At 42.3% G+C, this 16,852-nt stretch overlaps 1 protein-coding gene across 1 annotated transcript in view; it reads left to right on the top strand.

Annotated features, from left to right (window-relative positions):
- The window catches only part of timeout (circadian regulator timeout), a 75,677-nt gene extending 67,787 nt beyond the window's left edge, over positions 1-7,890 (top strand). The window contains exons 12-18 of the mRNA XM_036818007.3: positions 1,383-1,472; positions 1,602-1,650; positions 2,392-2,533; positions 5,010-5,215; positions 5,493-5,581; positions 5,944-6,147; positions 6,361-7,890. Of these exons, the coding sequence (XP_036673902.3) occupies positions 1,383-1,472; positions 1,602-1,650; positions 2,392-2,533; positions 5,010-5,215; positions 5,493-5,581; positions 5,944-6,147; positions 6,361-7,814 (2,234 nt within the window). The 3' untranslated portion in view covers positions 7,815-7,890. The remainder of the gene's footprint in view (positions 1-1,382; positions 1,473-1,601; positions 1,651-2,391; positions 2,534-5,009; positions 5,216-5,492; positions 5,582-5,943; positions 6,148-6,360) is intronic.
- Positions 7,891-16,852: the final 8,962 nt, after the last annotated feature.

Raw genomic sequence — 16,852 nt, 5'->3', positions numbered from 1 at the left:
AAGCAGCCACATTTCTTGCAAAGGACACCTAGTGAGAGTTTGAAAGTGCCATCATGACTTCCAGACTTTAGTTCTGTTCGGCACATAGCCCGACTACCCTGAAGTTACCGCTTATAACAAGAACATCAACAACGCCGTAACGAGGTTCATGTTTAATGGCCGTGCAGTCGCAGTCCTTCGGATGGAGCAGGAGCAAGGTGTTGTTGTGCCAGAGAGGATGGCTATATAGGGCTATATCCACAGTCCTGTCGGGTGTCGGGCCAACAAATGCAGCTACAAAGGCAGTCCAAAAGACATGCACTAATATCGTGTGCTGTCCGTGTTGCATTTCTCCCCAAATCCCCCTCCGTCGTTTCCCTCCCCCACCCCCTGTGTGCCATGTTTTTGGGCTTACAGCTTGAACCTGACACAGAAAATTGTATTTTAATGACGGAGCATAGCGTCACTGCCAACGACAGGGACAGGAACAAGGACATGCCAGTGGAGCCCCCATTCAAGACGTTAATAAAGCGACGCACACGCAGCACATTCCATGGGTGTAGGGTGTTCCAAAAGGTGCAAGGGGGTGCGAAGAGGGGTTCGGGAACGGTAACGGCACTTCCAAAATGAAGTTGTTACCTGCCCAAAAGTCCGGCTCTCGGGTTTGGCTGACATTTTTTGGGGGCATTTCGCCTGCAGCAGCAGGTGCAACATCAGCAGCCTCCAACCTCCAAGCGAAAGCCCAGGGTCGGATGGCCTTTCATACGTAGTATTCCATTCCAATTGCACTGTTTCCAAAAGGGATCCTGTGAAGTGTGCTTTCGACTAGCTTTGCATTTTATCAGAACCATCTCCCTCTATATTTCCCTGTGTGTTTGAGCCCGGTTGTTGGAACACAAGTACACTTGTTTATGCATTGCAGCAGTCATAATTATTGTTAATGGCCATTTGTGTTGCCGTTGCAAAAGCAGAGGGTTCGCCCCGGAGTGCCCTCATCTATCTCTATGTGCACCTCCTGCATAATTGATTAAATCATGAACGATGCTTGTTTGCTTTAAATTTGAATTTTTTACAGTCATTCCATTAAATATTGCTATGAATTTTATTTATATTTCCATTAAATTAAAATGATTTGTAGTGCTTTGTGCACTATAAATATTACCTTTCCATAATAATTATTTTAAATGTGAACTTTATTATTATGTATTTTTTATGAATTTATATTTGAAGTATTTATTTTTTCTTACATTTAGTTCTTACGAAAATCGAATATTTAATCTGCCAGCTTAAATGTTTTTTCCCCACTTTGTCTGACTACAATTAAGTATTTCCTTCGAAATTCAATCACCATTACAGGCATTCTGATTAGACCCCTGATATTCAATAAATATTTTCAATTTCAGTTGAACCCGAGGAGAAGGAAAATGAAAACGAGGACAAGCAGGACGAAGACGAGGACGATGACTTGGATAACGAGGAATTTGAAGAGCAGGGTAAGAGCAACCCAAAAGCACTCATCGCATAAATCTGTGATAAATATGAAAATAATTTGAGGAAATTTCCACTAATAAATGGCATTTGCCTGTTTTCCCACCCCAAATTTCCCTTTCTCCCCACAACAGATAATGGACTCACAGAGAAAACGTTCAAGTTTGATGATTTCGCTCGCAGGTAAATAGGCCTAGACCAAGGATCCTATCCTTAAGCCCATAAAGTTTTCGAATCAAGGCCAAACCGCGTGGACACTTTACCATTTTGGGAAATATAACCTAGAGGAAGGGGGAAATGGGGACGCTTAAATTTTACTGCTGTTATTTGAAAAGTTATCATGGTCGCCCGCTCGGTTGAACGGCGGTTTTGTGTCCTGATGGTGGTGTTGAAAATTGTAATTGTGTTTTTAATTGAAAGGCAGACCAGAGTCAGTGCTCGTGGCTACTAATTAAGGATTAGTGTCAGAAATTACTTGTGCCAAAAGTTTTATGGCCGCGAACTCGAACTCGAACTGGGAACCGGCGCACACAGATGCCGCGGGCAGCTTAGAACGGCAGCAACATCAGCGGCAGCAACAGCAGCAGCAGCAGCAGCACGGCAGCAACATCGACCGCACAGCAGCAACATCAGGTCTCACCCTGCCACAACAATTATAATAAAATGACGTCAAGTTGGTTTGCCCGTTGTATTTTAATTGCGCTGCCATTCACGTTGTTGTTGCTGCTGTTGCCTCAAATGTTTCTAAAACTTTTGCGCCGAGTGTAGAACATTTGCGGTTGCCGTGGTCGATGGTGTTTTTGGGGGTGACTGCTCCGCTGCTTGGATAAACTCTTAAATCATAATTAGTTAAATTTAGCATAATTTGATTGGAGTTTGGTTTATAATACCCAACTGTGTTTCTGCTTGTCCCCATTCCTTTAGATTGCTGAATCCGAAAATTGTTCGCGCCTGCACATTAGTGCTATCGGATTGGGCGGATATACCCACGCGGTCCTTGAAGGCGGCGGTAACTATTCTTCATCGCATCGCCTACGGCTGCAAATGTTCGGGAATGCTTTTTCAGGTGAGTGAGATAAGATTTAAGTGACCTTTAAGTTATCAAAATTAAAAAGGTATTTGGACCGTTTTCTCAATCTCAGGTTAAGGGTCTAGTAAGTTGTCTGTCAGAGAAACTTACGATTAAGTTGAATGGTTCGTTTTCTTAATGTGTTGTTGATTTCATTCAGTTAAGCATTAACATTATATTAAGCAACTTAATGTGTCCGTCAAGGCCATTTAACCCAACGACAAAACTTAACACGACATTGAGAAATCGGCTCTTAAGTATATTGAAAAGTATTGCTATTTAAATGAAAACCTACCCAAAAATGGTCAAATGCAATTGCTGAATCCTGTTTGGCTCTTTTTTTTAAACCATTCAAAGGACCTGTACATAAATCAAAGTCAAATGCAAAAAACAAATGCCACAGCTAAGCTACCCGCCGCTCATTTTCTTTTTGCTCTCCTTCTTTCACTGTCGCTGCTTTCATTTCATTTTTATGGTAATTTGTACAAATTAAGCGGACCTTTTTTCTATTTGTCCAAAGCCACAAACGATATTTACTGCTCTGTGCGTACGTATATATATATATTTTTTTAAGCCGGTTCGGCAATGGGCTCGGTGGGTTTCTTTTCTGGTCCCTCCGCTGTCAGCTGGAATTTGAACTTTTTAAGCCTTTCACGCGCTGCCTTGAGCCAGAGCATCGGTTGGGCTCTATAGCGACTCAAATATTCAAATGTCTGTGTTTGAGTTTGAGTTGGCACAGTCCCTGGGGAAGAGTCTAACGCGATTGTCTTCAAGTTGGGCCTTAAAGATATTTGCCGGATTTATTTGACGCTTTTACTTTAAATTTAATATGACCTAGCCGTTTTCCTAGCTGCATTAGAATTTTAATTTGTTGTGGCATTTTCTAGGACCCTTTTTTGTGGCTAAAATATACTTTCTTCCTATTCATCACCCTTTATAGAGCATTTAATTTTGTACCTTTCACAAATGGCTTTCACTTCTTTCCGGATTTCTTTTCAACTGCTTATGCTGCTTTTCACGGCTGGCAATTAAACTTTTCTTTTGGGGCAGAGTTCATAAATCACATTCAGCAGCAGGCTGCGCGGCCTTCGCTATCCCACCCACCGGGCTCTTCCCGTTTTCATGGGCTTAAAGCCGTGCTTAAAGCTTTCGGTTTTTGGTTTCGGGCCACAGAGTGGCATGCAACCACTGCAGAGAGTCCGCGGGGGAATGGCCATTGGAGAATGGCTAATCACTGGAGCGGCCAAAAACGGCATCGCATTTGGGGAACAGAGCCGTTGTCGAGTGTCTCCGTCCTCCGTCTTCAATCTTTTGGCCCCGCAGTCCACATCGCGTCCCTCTTCGGGCGCCATTGGTTCCCTATCAGCGTCATCTAAGCCGGCTCAGTGTCTGCTGTGCACAAGCGACGATTAAAGGACGACAATGACGAGGACGATGCCGAGAATGAGGAACCGAGCACTGCGAAAAATCTATCGAAAATCAATAAAGCTGGCAGAGTTTCAATAGGTTTCTCGAAAAAGATGAAAAGGAATCTGCAGAGAAACGGTGTTCAAAAAAAAAAAGGTTTTTAAAAAAACCAATTCATATCTATATAATATCCCAACTGGCTTCCCGAATTTCAAAGTCATTCTTTAAATATATGGGTTCCTCCAAATAGAAAACAACTCAAAGAAACTGAGTTTATAAAGAGTCAATCATTTATTTCTTTATATAAACTAAAAGCAAATAATATTTAATTAATGGATTATGGACATGTATATCATTTTCTATCGATAATTAACTACTAGCTACTTTTGCAAATACATTTTCTCAATTTTTTCATTTTGACTTAAAAATAAATGTAGGTAAATGTAAAATAATAATAATACCGGTTTGTAATTATTTTTTAAGTAACCGAATAATATTAATTATGTTTAATCCCTTTTTTTCAAATGTAAGTCTTTATTAATATCAGTTGATTTTAATTCTTTTCTCTTTGTTAATATTAAATGGGGTTTTTTCCCCAGTGAACGGCTGCAGCTATCCATGTCCATGTGGCCATCAAAAGGAGCAGACTGCTGCTTGCCAGTCTGGCCACAAGCAAAACAAAAGTAGCATCATATGCAAAGTCAAAACCACTAATGGGTCTGCGCAATCATAGGATAAATTAAATTCCAAATACGGACGACGACAGTCGACAACGATACAGGGGCTTTCGGTTGGCTGGTTGGGGATGGGGACTGGGAATGAGAATAGAGGGGTGTTAAGGGTTAGTTGTCGGGGTTTGGGTGGCATTTATAAAGTTTTTGCCAACTGCAAATGATATCTTGCTCAGCAGAGAGACAACCGCAGGCGGCAACCGCAGAGGATTCTAGTTTCCAGAGAAGAAGAACGAGGTGGCTGGCGGCTGCTGTGGCTGCTGTCTTTCCAGAAACTTTTCATTTGAATTTCAAGCACAACCTAACCAGCGTTTTCCTCCCCCTCTGTCCATCAGGCCAAGCTGTTTCGCATCTTTCAACAAGTCTTCAGCGTGGAACGTGACGTCCATCAGGAGGAGCTGCGTCGTCTGGCCATCTTTGTGGTGCGCAAATTTGTCGAGGTGGCCCCGACTAATCCCAAAATCTATGCAGAGTTATTATTTTACAAAGGCATCAGGGAGGCAAATGAGCTGGAGACGGGCTATTGTGACGCCTACGAAGCGTGAGTACGGGTTACTTTGGGCATTGTCTCCTCATCTGGGGTTGGCCTCCTCATCACAATGGCCGCATGATTGACTGAGCCGGGGCTTCATCGTCTGTCGTTTAGTTGGCACATGATAAATGATGGCCAGCGGCCAGAGTAGAGAGTCCATTGTATTTGCACTTCCCCAGTACCAGAAGCCCAGGGGTCAGATCCTCTGCAGGGGAAGTCAAAACCACGGGGAGATAGACTGCTAAAAGTCCTGACTATATATCTATTGTTTTAACTTTTCTTGCAGTGGCACCAAAGGAGCCTGGACTGAGGAGCAGGAGTCGGAACTGCGCTTCCTCTTCGAGGAGAACCAGCGCAATCCTGAAACCGATAAGGGTAATTACTAAGAGTCCAGGGATCCAGGGATGCAAAGCCTTTATAAGCCTATTCAAAACAAACGAGAAAAAGGTCTATTCTCAATTTTGGCTATCTCTAATTATCATCTAATTGAACAAGAGTTACTTTTAAAATCCAGTCGAATTCTAAACCTCATATAGGCTCAATTTTGATAGACTTTGCTGGCTTTGCATCCTCTTTTGGCCAGGAAAAATCCACTTGGAGTGTAAATTAAAACTCGATTCGGAGTAAATGAATAGAAGCAATCAGAGCAGAGGCACTCGAGCCACTCCAATTGTAGCAGGCAGAAAATGGCCAGAAATAGATGGAAAAGAACTACCCAATTGTGTCTGTTCTTTCAGATGTGATTGATTGGATTCTGGAAAATTTGGCCGACAAGACGCGCAACCGTCGCACTGTCCTGAAGAAGCTAAAGGAATTGGGCCTGATGTTCAAGGCACCCACCAAACGTTCGACCAAGTCGGCCCAGGGCGGCAAAAACCTCTGGCAGCCGGAAGAGGACGAGGAGCTAAGGAGCTTATATGATCAGCATCGCATTGAACCGGGTAAGTGGACAATCAGTTTGAGTACTCAGTGGAAAGGATAGATGATGGCAGGCCCAATCAAGGACATAAGAGAAAAGCCTAGTCGATTAGGTGCTGGGACAATAATCAAGAAAGCCACTTGGGCTCTAATTTAGATTTTTAATTAATAAAAAAATTTTAATTTAATTGTTTAATAATTAAAGTATCCAATCTGACTTGTTTAATATTTTTTAGATTGCCTGGATCGTATTGTCCATGAGTTTGCGGAGCGTCGCTCCAAGCAGCAGATCATCAAGCGGATGCTGCAGATTCACCTGATAGCCGACAAGTCGGAGATTCTGCCAGCCAAAAAGGAGCGTGGCAAGGGCAAGGCCAAGAAACAATTGCCGGAAATTGGAGGCGAGGGTGATGAGTACGACTTTGCCGAGGAGCCCATGCTGGAGGACTCGGGATATAGAAAGCCCACAGCCAAACCCAAATCAAAACCCAAGAAAGCCCAGAAACGTCAGGTGGTCCGAACACCCTTAGATGTGGGGACAGTTAAAGCTCTAATCGCTCAAGTTAATGCCGACAAGTTTCAATCGGCCATCGAGTGGTTACAGGAATGTCTGCAGGATGCCAGCGAGGATACAGAGGAAGCGGTCGAGGATGAAGATGGCGTCCCCCTGTTGCCTTTGATGGCGGATCAAAAGGATGCCATGGAGGATGGCGATTTTCAGAAGGTACTGGTTGCCCTGGGGATGCAGCCACCGATTGCGGGCATGGAAACCTACTGGCGTATCCCAACCTACTTGAATGCGGCGGATTTGCAAGTGCGTTCTAAGATTTTGCTGGGAGAAGAAGTGAATTTGGAGCCCGAAGACGAGGCTGCCGATGATGATGATGGGGAGGATAATGAGGATGGTAATGAGGAAAGTGAAGAAGAGGAGGACTTCCTCGATAAGCAAAGTCGACAGCGGCAGGAGAACATAGCCGCTGAGCAGCAGCGAAAACTTGATAGCCTCATGTTCAACCAGAGCGATGACGAAACCGAGCAGCGTGCCCCGCCAAAAGCCAAGGACAAAGCCAAGGCCAGCGAAAAGAAGGCCAAGCGAAAGGCCAAAGACAAAGCCAAGGAGTCAAAGGACTCTGGTGACAAAGGGGCCGAGGAAACAGCGCTGATGAAACCCAACACGGATGATTTATTTGAGCAATTGAGAACCAAGCGAGCCACTAAAATCAAACTGAGCGATATGGCTCTAAATGAGTCAACAAAGGCCGCTCAAGAGGCGGACGATGATGCATTTAACTTCAACTCGGAGGACTATCGTGCCCGGCTGCTCGAGCTGGAGGATGGGGAGCAGGAGGACGAGGATGGAGATGCCGGTGCCAATGGGGACAAAGAGAACAATACCAATAAGTCCCTGCAGCGTGCACGTCGCGTTAATGTAATTGACTCGGATGATGATGATGATGATGTTGATGGCGCCTTGCCTGCCGACAAGACAAACAAACGCCCGCGCAGCGATGACGATCGGGAGGATGAGGATGGTGATGCGGATGCCAATCCCAATCCCAATGCCGACGAGGACGACAGCGATGATGGGGCCAGTTTTCTGGCTCGCAAAAAGCCAGCCAAAGTCAATGGCGAGCCGGCCAAGCGGCGTCGGTTGGCCATCATCGATGACGATGATGAAGATGATTTTTAATGCACTCCCGTTCTGCTTTTGATTTTATAGCTCACCGGAATGGAAGTTCGAATAAATGTAACTTTTAATTTGCATATTTGCTGTTGTTTGTTCTTTTGTCATGTTCGTCAAGAATGAGTACGAGTACTGCTTTTATGGCATTGCCCATTCCAGCAGAGCAGGGTATTACGTGGGGTATAACGTTTATATCGATTATTTTTGATTACGAAAGGGTATTTAGTTTAATGGATACTTATTTGGGTGTATAGGCATAAGATGTGCCAAATAAGTGTGGGATTTTAAGGATTTTTCTTATAGCTTTGTTTTTAGAACATAATATTAAGTAACCATAATTTCGACTGTGATTATACATTCTTAAAATAGGTTTATTTTGATTTTAAGTAACGAGGAAACGAAACATTCATGTTCCATTTATAGACAACATGTTTTGCCTACTGTGCTTCCCCCACATGGGTAACAAAAGTCAACCAACTCCATTGTAACTGTCTGGTAGCAAACATGGCCTAGACTCCCACACCCCCCTTCCCAGCACTGGCACGCCCCTCCAGGCCAGTTCTATTACCTCTGCCAGTCCCCCAGTTTACTTGATGGCATTTCGTGCTGGTCTATTGTGAGCAGCACATATAGCTCCACCTCCAGAGCCTTTTGTGTGCTTCTGCTAATTTGGTGGCTTTTGTTGGTCGGATGCTCTGGCTGGGGTGAGCATTTGCCTCGCTTCGTGCAATGCATTTTGTTAATTTCTGGCCAGGGCGAGACGGTTCAAGTCCCAGGTTCAGTTCGGGATCGAGGGTCAAAAGGCATGCACTTGGGGAAATCTAACTAGTTTTACTTGGCACCTTATGGCAGATTAAAAAATGGAAACTTATTTAACTTGTATTCTTGGTCATATATATTAGACCTACTATTTTCTAAAACATACAAATAATATATATTTTGGAAAATAATAACAATATTATTTCGGTCTTAAAACTTTCTTCAGGTGTGGTAGCGACGTATTCGACTCCGTATGCAAATGCTCCAGTTGAGCATTGTTCCACGGCAGTTGCAATTCACACACAATCCACATTGTCGGAAGAAATAATCGCACTTAAATGCATTGCATTGTAGCAGCTTCTGAGGGCCAGCATAGAGCAAAATACGAGTCAGTGGCCAATGTCCTCGGTCATATTGTGTTTTTATTGGGTTTTTGGGGCTGCACGTCTAACGAATTTGTGGTGCGTTTCGCAGCCGAAGAGAGACTTTTATTTTGTGACACTTTTATTGGAAATTACTCGGCCACAGATGAGAATGCGGTTTGATTGGGAAGCCATTTTAAAAGCAAATTCAATTCAATTCAATAATCAATAATCAGAGCCAACTGTCTGTGCTGCTTCCGCAACTGGGTTGCAACGGGGCGTATGCGTGATTTCGCACTGGACGGATTAATGAAATTAAGTGCATAAATTTGAGCTGGCTGCGAAAAATCCAAGCCCGTGCATAAATCAGCACCCAGACAGGCGACTTACCTTTGGCGCTCAACTTAGGCACTTCATTTATTTTGCAGCAGAATTAAAAGGACTCGCGACACGTGTGTGGCACCTGCCAAGGCGAAGGCGAAGGACCCACCCACACCCCCACTGACTTCGTCCTGTGACATGTCACATTATTAATTTCAAGATGGCGCGCACTCAATTTAAAAGGCAACAGCGAGTGAGCCGAGCCGGTGATGAGCAGCTCATAATTTATTTCATTAATTTAATCAACATCCTTGGCACATGTCAACTGCATGAGCCCTCAAAAGAATGCCACACCTTTTTATGGAGAAAGCGTGGCGGTGTTTACAGCGGAGGTGGAAAATATAGTGCTAAAGAAGTAATAAAATAAAAGTATTCATGTAAAATAGAATATTTATTGTATACAGAAATTAAAGAGGAATCATTATGAACAAAAATATAAAACGTATGCACTCGTATCTAAATGTCTTATATTTTTCAAATCAATTTACTAACCTTTTGACTTGAACTGTAGGGTTTAAAGTGGGTCGAAGAGGTTGCGCAAGACAGCAGTAATGACAAAAGCAACGGCAAACATCATGTTTAAAATCACTTAATGCATCGTAAATTATGATAAAGCGCGACCTGGGACTTGAATATTCTTTTTCTCGCTGCTGTCAGGAGCGGTTCATTAAATGGAGTTTTTCCGGGGGAATGTGTGTGCGTGAGCACAATAAACTGTAACTGCTTTCATTAGGGGAACAAAACAGAAAGAGTTATTGCCTGGGCTTTTCACACGCTTATTTCCATCATTAGAACAAAGGCCGTGCAGATAGCGATGCCAACAGCTAACAGCCAACGGATTAACCTAATCTGGGGACTATAAAGGCGGCTTTATTGTGACACAGACTCACAAACACACACCCTGTCATTCTGCACTCGGAAAACTTGCGACTTTTCATCATAACGGGAATGGGAATGAAAATGTCGCTGACGAGGACGTGGCATATGCAGATGATGATGACGTTGTTTGATGAGTTCGCTTCTCTGCTTTACCCCGGATTTTCCCGATTTTTTCCTACTATTCTCTCATTATACTCTTGCAAAGGTATTCTACGTTAGTTACCAAGTTTGTAACAACTTAATATACTTTAGTTAGCAAGGATGTTTTGACAATAAACCATGTTAGGTTAAAGTCATTGTTAGGTAGTATATAAATCCACATTAAAGATTACAATCCCTTTATAAAATATTTCCAAAATTATTATATCATTTAAAATAGTAGGTACAATCATAAGTTTATCTATTTTAAATTCATTTAACAACTATGAAGTGTATTTATAGGATGGACCTCCAATTCAATTATTTTCTGTTCGGTTTCCGTTTTGTGTGGGCGTTTCCCTTTGCGAGTGTGTATTTGTCCCCCCGGCACATGTTTTTCTAACAATCACACAATGTTTATACAACAGAAACTTTTTATATGCCGCTCATCTCGGCTCAAATTGAAGCAGATTTGGGCAAAGACAAAAAGCGCCTTTGACGTGTGATAAACACACTGCCAGATTCGCAGGATTCACAGGACTGGCAGGATTCGCTGCAAGGGAACTGCGAGCAAAGAAAGCACTTTGGCAAAAACTTCACCGACTGCCTGTGGAGAGGTCTTCCTTTTCCCGGTCTTTGTTGTCACCCGATGACAAACACAGTTCAGTGTCCCGTCTTGGCTTTTGGGAAATCATAACAAAAGCAGCCGGGCAAAGTTTGTTTTCCAAACGCTGAGGCTGAGATACACTTGCCGGCGTACTTAATCGAGTGTTTATACTCCGGATGAAGTGGCTTTGATTATGGCCCTCTGCCGAAAGGCTTTTCCAGAAACACTGAATAGAAGTTGGAAAATTAAATAAATCGGGTATCTTAAAAACAAATACCAACAATAACTTTTAGCTCACGGAATTCTTTCTGAGAACTGAGCTTCATGAAGTAAATAATAGCTAAAAACAATAATCCTTAATTGGTTTATATAAAATGTAGTGATAAATGTTTATGATATTATAAAAACCAATTATTTTTCTTAGTGTTCTCAGGATCTCTATTTGCACATGCTTTGTTTTAGGGCAGCAAAAAGCGGCCTTAATCTACACATGTGTACCAGCAAGCGAAGTCCCTGTTTTTGGGGTCCTTTCTCAGGACACCTAAGGGCGTGGCTCGGAAGTGTCAGTAAATAATTGTAAAAAGCGTATGTCATGCACTCTTTAGCCCGGCCCACTTTTGGAACAATGACAGTGTGGAACGGCCTTTGTTAACCCCAATGGATCGAACTAACTAGCCATCTTACCAACTAACAAACCCGAACCCCCCAAAAATTCACCCTGTTTGCAACGGCTTACGCACAAACTTTGTGGACACTTTTCTTTTACCCCTGATGAGGGTTGGGTTAGGTTGGATTGGGTCTTTGGACCCGGGCCCCGACTTCGTAAGCCGACTAATTGTTATTGTAGTTTATGTTGTACCCGGGCATAAGGGGCTTTTAGTGACCCTCGTGATCCCGTACAGGGGGACTTATCGTTTCAAATGCTCGACGTAGGGGGCTTTAGCATTGTGTTGGCCGCTTTTAGAAGAACGCTTATAATTAGCCTAATGGCTGCCAACTTGGCAGCGGCTTTTTCATCCCTATTTAGAGGCAGTACCCATAAACAGACATATGATTTAGATCGGGCTGTAAGTCGGCTGGGTGTGGGCTTCCTGCATCTTTTGATTTTGCGCCAGATATTTTACACTTAACAAGTCATAAATAAATGCGCCTCTTCGACGTCTGCGTCTCGCCCCTCGTCTTTTGCCAATTAAAACATGAATTATAAGCCCGAACAAATCGCTAAGAAGTCGGCCGGCAGTCCGGGCATAAATTCTCGCTTGCCAAAAAGTTTCCTTTGTCTGGATTTATGGTAGTCGAAATGCGGTTGGATGGCGAATGTGCCAATTTCTTTATGGGGAGTGCGGTTGGAAGTATAACGATTTTCGTGATCTGCAAAGCGGGGAAACTTTTGTCCCTTTTTCAGCTTTTGAGGGATGAGAATTTAGGGAACGAATGAGAAAGTTTTAATGCTCGGATAAATCTATTGGTCAAAGAATATTTACATCGATTACAGCACTTATGCGAAAATCTAAGAACACCACTCAAAAATACTAAAGTGCATTAATTTTTACCACGTTTTCCTTTGGTTTTTATTACTTAATCACCTCTTAATCTTTTGGGTCCAAGGGGCTTACTGTTTTATTTTGAAATACTGTTACTATAGGAACGATATGATAAATTGCACACAAATTGATATAAGACCCATGTAAATAATCTCATTTTGTAATCCTTGGATTTACTCAATATTATTTTAATACCTTGTATGGTCGATACATTTTTCAAAATTTGTCATGGATGCCTTAAAAACATAGCTTCGCAGAAACAAATTGGCGCGCACATATGAAATAACTGGTTTTCACTTTTCCCAGAAGCCCTAACAGCAAATATCTGGTATTTGCACATTGCAGTTGCATTGAAGTTGGTTTACAGTGGGCTTTCTGTGGGTGGTAACGCCACGTAACTACGTAAATTACCGTCGCATTGTGGAATGCATTTCATGTGCAATAAATACATACAAGCTGAAAATTGCCACACCATGATGCATGAACCACTGGGGGAGTGGCAGAGGCCGTTGACACGCCCCCTCTCCTGGCGCCATTCAGAAATACACACCCAGATTTTTATACCCACACCTTTGGCTATACTATACATATATATGTACACGGGCAATTTTCCGAGCCATTTTTTTTTGCAGAGCTACGCGTGCAAGCAAAACAAGAAAAAAATGGGAATTATGCAAAATTCAAGCCTCAGTGATTTTTATTTATGAGCGCCATTGGACAGAGGCGGAAAATGGACGAGGGGGTCCAAGGAGGCGGAGTAAAGCGCCGACTGAGAGTCATCGCATTAACAGATTCCCGGCTATAAACCAAAATTATGGCGGCGGCACTCGCTTTTTATTTGCACTCGCGTTGCAACCTTGTTGATTAAATTGATGGCAATTGCAATCGCAGATCGAAATCACTGCTTTTTTCTCAGTCCCAAGGGTGTTCCAGAAAACTCTGGGGGTTTTACTAATGATATTACAAAGTAATTAGTATGGATCGTTAAATTAAATGATCCATGATACTTTCTTTTTTAAGAATGACAAATAATGTATAATTTTCCCTGGTTATAAAACTAATTTATGAAAACTGTAATTAGTAAAGGGGTATGATTAACTTTTATAGCCAAAATTATATATGACCCATGAAATCTATTAGGTAGGTTTTAAGTCATATGTTTTTAATTTTCAAATAATTTTTTAATTCCCTTAGTTCTATAGTTCTTGGGAACACTAAGGGTTTTTCCCGCATTTCACCGAATTTCCCCCTTATTTGCCCAGACAAAATGGCGACCCAGGTGTCGGTTTGCCGATTGTCAGTTGGCATTTAAATGTCGAAAACAATTTTGGCCAGAGCGTTTCACACTTTAGAGCCCAGGGCCTAGAACGACTATATAAATCAGATCCATGGCTTCTCGACGGGCACTCGCTGATAAATTATGTAGCACCTGCTTGGCATGCAAATCGGCGGTGGCTAAGCATTAAGCACTAAACAAATGTGGAATTTGGCAGCGGTGCTTATTTTTATTTCATTCACCTCTGTGGCAATGGCGACGCGTCGAGTAGAAATATGTTTGCCATTTTGTTTGCCATTTTTAATGTGTGTTTTGCAACGCTTCTTTTGGTGTTTTTGTGTTTCTGAGCCCTGGGCCCTGGGCTGTGGGCTGTGGGATCACCGTTTCCGTTGCCAGAGCTACGTGGCATTTGCCACCGCTGCGGGCGAGTGCGTGAGTTTACGGTTTATAGGACCCGGAGTACGTGGCCCGCGCCCGGGATTACGTTTATAATCTGCCGCAACTTTGGTGTTGGCCCGCTGGGCGGTGGTAAATTTGCAAAATGCGTGAGCTGACTATCCGGTTGCGATTTGGGATAGGCCGTTGCAATCTCCAGTTTGCTCCCACTCTGACATTTAATGGTCGCAAATAAATCCCGGTGACTGGCAATATACAACTGCAAGTGGTTTTAATGAAGCCCCGGCGTGGGATCGATAGCTTGGTGTACCATTCGTCTATTCGGAGTGCCCCCTTGCAGTTGTGAGAAATATTCGAGTTTTCTGTTCCCTGGGAAGTTGGCGTGCTTCAAACAGACGAATGTCACGTGTGCGGTCACAAAACACCATGCTATCAAGAAATTAATTAAGCCCCAAAAAAGGACACCTTAAAAAGTGTCTAACTGTCTGACAACCGTTGACCATCGGACATTGGAATCCTTTTACCCATCTTTCCAAGTTGTGTTACGAATGCCCTTTTTCTGAGGATTGGTATATAGGATGTCCACAGCAGATAACTCTCGTTTTTCCTCTTTATGGACAGATCAGAATTTACCAAAAGATGCTTAGTACTTTGACCAAAACAAGAAATATTAAGTGAAGAATTTGAAAAAACTTACGTTTCAATCTATTGGCATTTAAATGTAAACATTTTTATACAGAAAAATTCAGAACGTCTTTGTAAAATATTTCCTCAATTTTTAAAGTTAATCCGTAGGACACTATATTCAATCTCTCACTGTCTTATCTTATTTATAAGATTTACATTAATTTGGTTTGAGCGTTGGAAAACCATTTTATCGGCAAGGGTGTGAAATTTTCCTCCCAATCAATAACCAAGTTATTCTCTCGAAAGACAAAACGGAATTCCTTTGCTCCACAGCCAAAAATAACCGAATATGTGGAAATATTAATATGTGTATAACAATCGCCTGCCACAGGGCATTGGATAACAGGAAAAGGGTTAAGCTAATCAACTGCTCAACGTTTAACAAGGGTTGCTGGCCAGAAAATCCTTGAGTTTTGCATGCGGGGCTGTTGAGCAGCTGCCTGATAACAAGATTAAAAACCTTTCAGCGTCGGAAATTGAATTCAAATTCGACACACAAAAGTATGCACAGAATTGAGGGCTTTTCCAATTTTTTCTCTATTTTTTTTCCATGCCAGCCTCTGTCTCGTCTTGGCAGCAAAATGACAAATCGAGGCAGGCAGACTGCAGCGGCTGCGGAGGCAGGGCCAGCATGTGAAGAAAAGAATGAGTAAATGCCACTTGGAAGTCAAGCAGGCAGCGCTAACAGTCAGCCGAAGATAGGGACGTGCCCACCAGTCCTCGTCCTCATCCTTCGAATCCTGCCTGGCAGCCAGCTAGTCAGACAGTTGGGCAGGACTCACAGGGCGGACAGAGCTCACTGAAAGGCTTACAGCAACTTCGCTTATAACTCATACGCCTAGTGGGCCGGGTGAGGGGACAGCACAGTGCGGCTCAGTGATGTCAGAAACTTATTCAGAACAAAAAAAACAAGCAACCCAAAAAATACAAGGGAAATTCAGTTTACAGAATAAGTTTAATTAAACTTGAAATTATATTTAAAACTATTTATTCTATCTTCTAAAATAGGAAACCTCAGTATATTCAGAATCCTTAACCAATTCAACACTGTTTCTTAAATTTATTGCAAAATAAAAAATATATATAATCATAATATAATATTTAATCATACAAAAAATATTCATCATACCATAAATATCATATATCATATATCATATATATATATATATAAATAAAAAAGTATTGTTGATAAAAATATAATTTCAACAAATAAGATTCCTCTAAAATAAATAGCTTATTCGATTTTCTGTTGATTTATTTTAGTAAGTTCCTATTTCCATATAGAAATATCAAATGTTTCCTCTCCAACTTGGCATTCCTGCTCTTGTTGCCGGCTCAACATAGTCGAATTTCAAGTTTTAAGTATTATTACATTCCTTTACCCTTTTCAAGCGAATTTGTCTGAGTATTTTTACTCCTCCGGCCCCCGTTTTTTCCAGATGCTGTTTGAATTTTTTTTGTATTCCGAATCCCCCAACTTATTATTATTGACTTTTGGCCCGGGCGTTGGCGTCGATGTTGGGTTTGACTTTGGCGTTTTCAAGTGCACGTGTCTGGCGGTCTGCGGCGGGGTCTCTGCAAACAGGCCGAAGGCAAAGTTCCCTTATATCTGCTATACATATATATATAACGTATGTGATGAAGCTATTGAACCAACATCTTTCACTGCATTGCGCCTTATGAAAGTAGTCCCCTTCTGCGCCGCCTTTCTTGGCACTTTATTTAGATTTTTAGTGGCATGTAACATGTTGTGCTCGCCCGCCTCACACATTCACTATTCATATTTGCACATTAGATTATTGCATGCCTAAGCACATCCTATGGGCCGTTCGAATCGAAGGACGCAGGACGAGTATAAGGACGATGGATATGGATTGTGTGCACTTTGGCTTAAGTTTGCTGCTCGAAAGTTGCACAAATGTTTGCCATTTGTTGCTGCCCTCGATGGCAACGGGAAATATCAAATAAATATTATTTCCAATCTTGGCTGCATATCGTTCTTGTCCTGCCGTTCA

The sequence above is a fragment of the Drosophila suzukii genome, chromosome 3 (assembly GCF_043229965.1).
Source record: "Drosophila suzukii chromosome 3, CBGP_Dsuzu_IsoJpt1.0, whole genome shotgun sequence".
Classification (NCBI taxonomy): domain Eukaryota; kingdom Metazoa; phylum Arthropoda; class Insecta; order Diptera; family Drosophilidae; genus Drosophila; species Drosophila suzukii.
The sequence above is the reverse complement of the archived record's forward strand: the minus strand, read 5'-3'. Positions and strand labels throughout refer to the sequence as shown.